This window comes from Nothoprocta perdicaria, unplaced genomic scaffold, assembly GCF_003342845.1.
Source record: "Nothoprocta perdicaria isolate Ctin4 unplaced genomic scaffold, notPer1 scaffold_450, whole genome shotgun sequence".
Classification (NCBI taxonomy): domain Eukaryota; kingdom Metazoa; phylum Chordata; class Aves; order Tinamiformes; family Tinamidae; genus Nothoprocta; species Nothoprocta perdicaria.
The window spans coordinates 141,363-146,565 of NW_020455700.1; the positions used below are offsets into that span (position 1 = coordinate 141,363).

General features: G+C 67.2%; 1 protein-coding gene across 1 annotated transcript in view; it reads right to left on the reverse strand.

Moving 5' to 3' along the window:
- Positions 1-1,124: 1,124 nt before the first annotated feature.
- The window catches only part of INSRR (insulin receptor related receptor), a 9,603-nt gene continuing 5,524 nt past the window's right edge, over positions 1,125-5,203 (reverse strand). The window contains exons 10-22 of the mRNA XM_026046624.1: positions 5,052-5,203; positions 4,167-4,208; positions 3,794-4,077; positions 3,551-3,687; positions 3,270-3,435; positions 2,965-3,073; positions 2,767-2,837; positions 2,316-2,545; positions 2,126-2,236; positions 1,886-2,045; positions 1,677-1,806; positions 1,464-1,598; positions 1,125-1,374 (exon numbers count right to left, since the gene is read on the reverse strand). The exon at positions 5,052-5,203 is cut by the window's right edge and continues 42 nt beyond it. Of these exons, the coding sequence (XP_025902409.1) occupies positions 1,125-1,374; positions 1,464-1,598; positions 1,677-1,806; positions 1,886-2,045; positions 2,126-2,236; positions 2,316-2,545; positions 2,767-2,837; positions 2,965-3,073; positions 3,270-3,435; positions 3,551-3,687; positions 3,794-4,077; positions 4,167-4,208; positions 5,052-5,203 (1,977 nt within the window). The remainder of the gene's footprint in view (positions 1,375-1,463; positions 1,599-1,676; positions 1,807-1,885; positions 2,046-2,125; positions 2,237-2,315; positions 2,546-2,766; positions 2,838-2,964; positions 3,074-3,269; positions 3,436-3,550; positions 3,688-3,793; positions 4,078-4,166; positions 4,209-5,051) is intronic.

Sequence of the window (5,203 nt, forward strand, 5' to 3'; positions counted from 1 at the left end):
CTGGAGCGGCACCGAGCGCTGCACGGGGATGGAGATACCGGGAAGCCCCCGAGTGCCCGGGATTGGTGCCCCGCCCGGCCGGTGTCCCCCTTCCCGCCCGAACCCCTTGGGTCCAGTGGGGACCCCCCTTGCGGGCGCAGCCCCTCTGCCCGGGATTGGTGCCCGACCCGGCCGGTCCCCTCCTTCCCGTCCGAAGCCGCTGGGTCCAGTGGGGAACCCTTGTTGTGGGCGCAGCCCCTCTGCAAGCTCTGCCCCATAGACGTGAAACTGTCCCCCACGGGTGCCAAGCAGCAGCCCCCGCTCTGCGTCCTGTCCCCGGGAGCTCAAAGGCCACAAGGGAGCCCAGCCCGTGATATCTCCAGCCCGGAGCCGCCTTCCAAAACGTCGCGTCTCAGAGCATCCCYGTAGGATCAAGGTACAGAGCAATGGGGAAAGGAAGGGGACATTTGGTGGCACAGAGCCGCTGTCACCCCTACGGAGAGGTCTGGCAGGGACCCTCCTCCCGGGAGGCGGGATAAGGCGGACAATATTGCTCCCGGGTGACAAGGACGGCGGCTCGGGAGCCGCGTCTGGCCCCTGGGATGACTCATGCAGGAGCTGAGCTGGGTGCGTTCTCAGTCCGGGCTCCACCAGGCAGCTCGGGGCCTCGCGGCGGAGCCAGCGCGGAGCTCTCRTGCACCAGTGGCACTGGGAGGGGGGTGCCCCCCAAAACAGAGGGTCACCATTGCCAGGCTTCATCCCGCTTTATTTGTGCCGCTTCCTCGGCTGCAGGGGGGACCGCGAGGCCCCTTCCACGGAGCACGATGTTGATCCCGGCACTCAGCGGGGCTGGGGCTGCCCCTGCCTCACTTTCCCCACGTGGGAAACGGGGTTTGGGCTACTGACCTGTGTGGCGGATGGGCTGGGGGCTGCAGCAGGGGCAAGTGGGGGGGTCAGCACGGACCGGAGCCTCGTTCCCCCTGTGCAGCCCCCCTTCCCATGCCCACAATAAATAACGCAAACGGCCCCTTCCCGAGGCTGGAGGGGGCAGCTGAGGAAGACCATCCGGAGGCGCGGGAGCGAATCCCAGCGCGTTCCTCAAGGAAATGCCCTGGGGAAGGCATTGGGGGAAGGTGGGGGSCGGATCAGAGGCCGGGCGCCCCGTTGGGCAGCGCAGCGGGGCCGTGGGCCGCGCGCACCGGCGGCTCCTCGGCCGGCGGCTCCGTGTCGGCGTCGGACGTGTCGCCCGAGCCGCGCCGCCGCGCCTGGGGGCTGTAGAAGAAGGAGAGGGTGCGGAAGGCGGGCGCCATGTGGTCCTTGAGGCGCTCCAGGAGCTGCACGAAGGACGGGCGCTGGCGCGGGTTCTGCTGCCAGCACAGGCTCATCAGCTCCTGCCTGCGGGAGAGAGGGCGCCCGCTTGGCTCGGGGGGGSCCTGGTATCCCCCTCCCAAGGCCACCTATGTCCCCACGGCCACGAGGCTCACAGCTGCTCGGGGCAGCGCTCCGGGCGCTCCAGGATGCCGTTGTCCATGACGAAGCGCAGCACCTGCTCGTTGGACATGCCCTGGTAGGGCTGCTCGGCCAGCGTGGCGATCTCCCACAGCACCACGCCGAAGGACCTGCCGGCAGGCGCCCTGGGTCAGGGGGGCTCCCCAAAGCCCCCCGTTTCGCCCCCGTTTTGGGGCGCCGGGGCGCACCAGACRTCCGAGTGCGTGTTGAAGATGCCGTCCTTGAGCGCCTCGGGGGACATCCAGCGCACGGGCAGCAGCCCCTTGCCGCCTTTGCGGTAATAATCCGTCTCRTAGATGTCCCGCGTCATGCCGAAATCTGCAGGGGGAGGAAGAGGAGGAGGAGGAGGCGCCGTGAGCGGCGGTGGGCGCCGGGCGCCGTCCGCGGGGCCGCCCACCTCCGATCTTGACGGTGAAGTCCTCGGAGACCATGCAGTTGCGGGCGGCGAGGTCGCGGTGCACGAACTTGTTGGCGTGCAGGTAGGCCATGCCGTCGGCGATCTCGCCYGCCATCTGGATCATGTCGCCCAGCGCCGGCGGCGGCAGCCCGGGGTTGTTCTGCCACCCAGGGCRAAGGGAGGGATGGGGGCCCCATGTGGGACCCCCCCCGGGGCTCTAGGGCCCCCCCGTCCCCTCACCTCGGCGTCAGGGCGGAGCGAGCGCAGGTAGCTCTTCAAGTCGCCGCGCGTCATCAGCTCCATGATGACCAAGGCCGGCTGGCCCTGGGACACGACGCCGAGGAGCCGGACCTGGGCGGGGGGTACCGGGGGGCTCTGAGACGCTGCGGACCCCCCCCGGTGTCCCCCTCCCACCCATGCCCCAGCCTACCACGTGGTGGCACTTGAAGGCCTTCATGACCGAGGCCTCGTTGAGGAACTCGATGCGCTCGCGCACGGTGGCCAGCTCGTTGACGGTCTTGAGGGCCACGCGGGTCTCCTGGCCCTCGGCCTCGATGTCCTGCGCCAGCCCCTCGTAGACCATCCCGAAGGAGCCCTGCCCCAGCTCCCGGATCACCGTGATCTTCTCCCGCGACACCTCCCACTCGTCGGGGACGTACACTGCGGGCGTCACCGCGAYGTCACCGCGACGTCACCGCGACRCCGGGGCTCGCCGCTCCCCACAGGACGGCCCCTCTCGCGTCCAAGTCCCCCTTTTCCACCCTTCAGAGGGCAAATCGATGCCACGGCCGCCTCACGGGGGCCGGTGCAGGGACCTTGGGGACCCTCCGTGCCTCAGTTTCCCCGTCCCCACGCCCGTCTCAGCGCCCGTCCCCACGTACTGTCCGAGGCGCTGAAGTACTCGGGGTTGACGGAGGCGTAGAGGGTCCCGCTGGGGTACCCGTCGTTGCTCCTGGAGGGGTGGGTGCCACTCAGGGGCCGCTCCGGCCTCGGAGGGGCAGGGCGCGCGAGGGCCAATGCCCTGACACCCCTTCGGGGCCGCGACGGGTGCCCGGGAATGGCGGGCAAGGGGCCGCTACCGCTTCTTGTTGTAGAAGAAGACGAAGACGGCGAGGCAGGAGATGAGCGCCATGAGCACCACGGGCGTGACGGCCAGCAGGACGTAGAGGCCGCCGGACTCCTCCGCGGCTGCCGGCGGCGCGCRGGCGACGGATGGAGCCCGGCACGGCCGCGCGCCCCGTGCCGAGGCCGGCGATACATCCCGGCGCCTCCGTGCGGAGCATCCCCCCTACCCTGCGCCCTGGCTCCCTGCTCCACATCCCTGCAGCCACCCGGGCTGCACCYGCTTCCCGCCCGCCGCTCCCGCTTTTCCCGGCGCTCCTACCTGGCCCCAGGATGTAGAACCTGACGAGCCCCGTCCAGGAGCCGTTGCCGGCCAGCGAGGTGGCCCGCACCTTGGCYGAGTAGTTGCCCGGCTGGAGCAGGGCGAGGTGGACGCCGCCGTACTTGGCGTAGCGGTGGCGGGACACGCACACCACGGTGGTGACCTCCTGGGGGGGACGCGGGCACGGGGGGCATTGCGCCCACCGCGTCACCCGGGCTCAGCTGAGCGTCTCCCAAGACGGGGGTCCTGCCAGGCTGGAGCGGGCTCCGCGGGGTCCTCACCTCGCTCTCGCGGCTGTACTTGATCTCGTACTTGAGGATGAGCCCGTTGGGGTTGCGGGGCTCTTCCCAGCGCAGCAGGACGCTGTTCTTCCCGGCCGGCTCCCACGTGATGTTCCCGGGAATGTTGTCGGCTTGCACTGGAGAGGGGCACAGCGGGATGCGCGTCCCGCRCCAAAACGCTCCCCCAAAGGACCCGGGGTCTCATCCGAGGGCAAGGGGAGGCRGGTTGCGGGCGGCACCTACGCTCGGGCATGGTCCTGGCGAAGACGAAGGTGGCGGCGCTGCAGCCCACGGTGTGGGCGGCGTGGTTGCAGGCGTGGATGTCGATGCGGTACTCGGTGAAGTGGCGCAGCCGCGACAGCACCGTCCTGTCGCGCACCACCTTGTCCTCGAAGATCTGGAAGTCGGCCTGGGGCGCTGGGGCCGGCGCGGCGCCCAGTGGCGGTGGTGGTGCCGCGGACGAGGCGTTGGCGGCGGCCTGGCCCGCACTCGTCGCCGCCGGCGCGTGGCGGCGCCGCTTCGGGGACCTGCGGGGACGCCGACGGAGCGCAGCGCGGGATGCCTGCGGCACGTGCGGGGAGGTCCCGCCGGCCGCTCCAGCGGGGCCCTCGCTCACCTCGGCGGGCTCTTGTTCACCGACGTCACCTTCCACGGTGGCCTGGGACAGCAGGACAGGGCTGAAAGGGTTAACCCTAGCCAAAACCTAACCCTAAACCTGAGCCTAAACCCTTCATCCTAAACCTCACCCTAAACCCTTCACCCTAAGCTTGACCCTAAACCCTTCACCCTAAACCTAACCCTAAACCCTTCACCCTAAACTTGACGCTAAACCCTTCACCCTAAGCTTGATCCTAAACCCTTCACCCTAAACTTGACCTTAAACCCTTAACCCTAAACCTGACCCTAAACCCTTCACCCTAAACCTAATCCTAAGCCTGACCCTAAACCCTTCACCCTAAACCTAACCCTAAACCTGAGCCTAAACCCTTCACCCTAAACCTAACCCTAAACCCTTAATGCTAAACCTGACCCTAAACCCTTCACCCTAAGCTTGACCCTAAACCCTTCACCCTAAACTTGACCTTAAACCCTTAACCCTAAACCTGACCCTAAACCCTTAATCCTAAGCCTGACCCTAAACCCTTCACCATAAGCATGACTCTAAACCTTTAACCCTAAGCCTGACCCTAAACCCTTCACCCTAAACCTAACCCTAAACCTGACCCTAAACCCTTCACCCTAAGCCTGACCCTAAACCCTTCACCCTAAACCTAACCCTAAACCCTTAATCCTAAGCCTGACCCTAAACCCTTAACCCTAAACCTGACCCTAAATCTTAACCCTAAACCTGACCCTAAACCCTTAACCCTAAACCCAACCCTAAACCCTTAATCCTAAGCCTGACCCTAAACCCTAAGCCTGACCCTACTGTTTTTAGCCTGGTGTCTGCTGGGAGCAGCCAAGGGCTCCCTTTGGCCGCAAGACCCTCCGCCCGCGGCACCTGGGGATGATGATGGAGTTGTGGAGGAAGTTCTCGAACTTCTTCTGGAAGGACCCGGCCTCGCCGTCCACGCGGAGGCGCCCGTCGGCGGGCCGGCAGGGGCAGCAGCCCTCCTCGGCGTCCTGCTCGCCGTCGCGGCCGGCGCCGTCGTC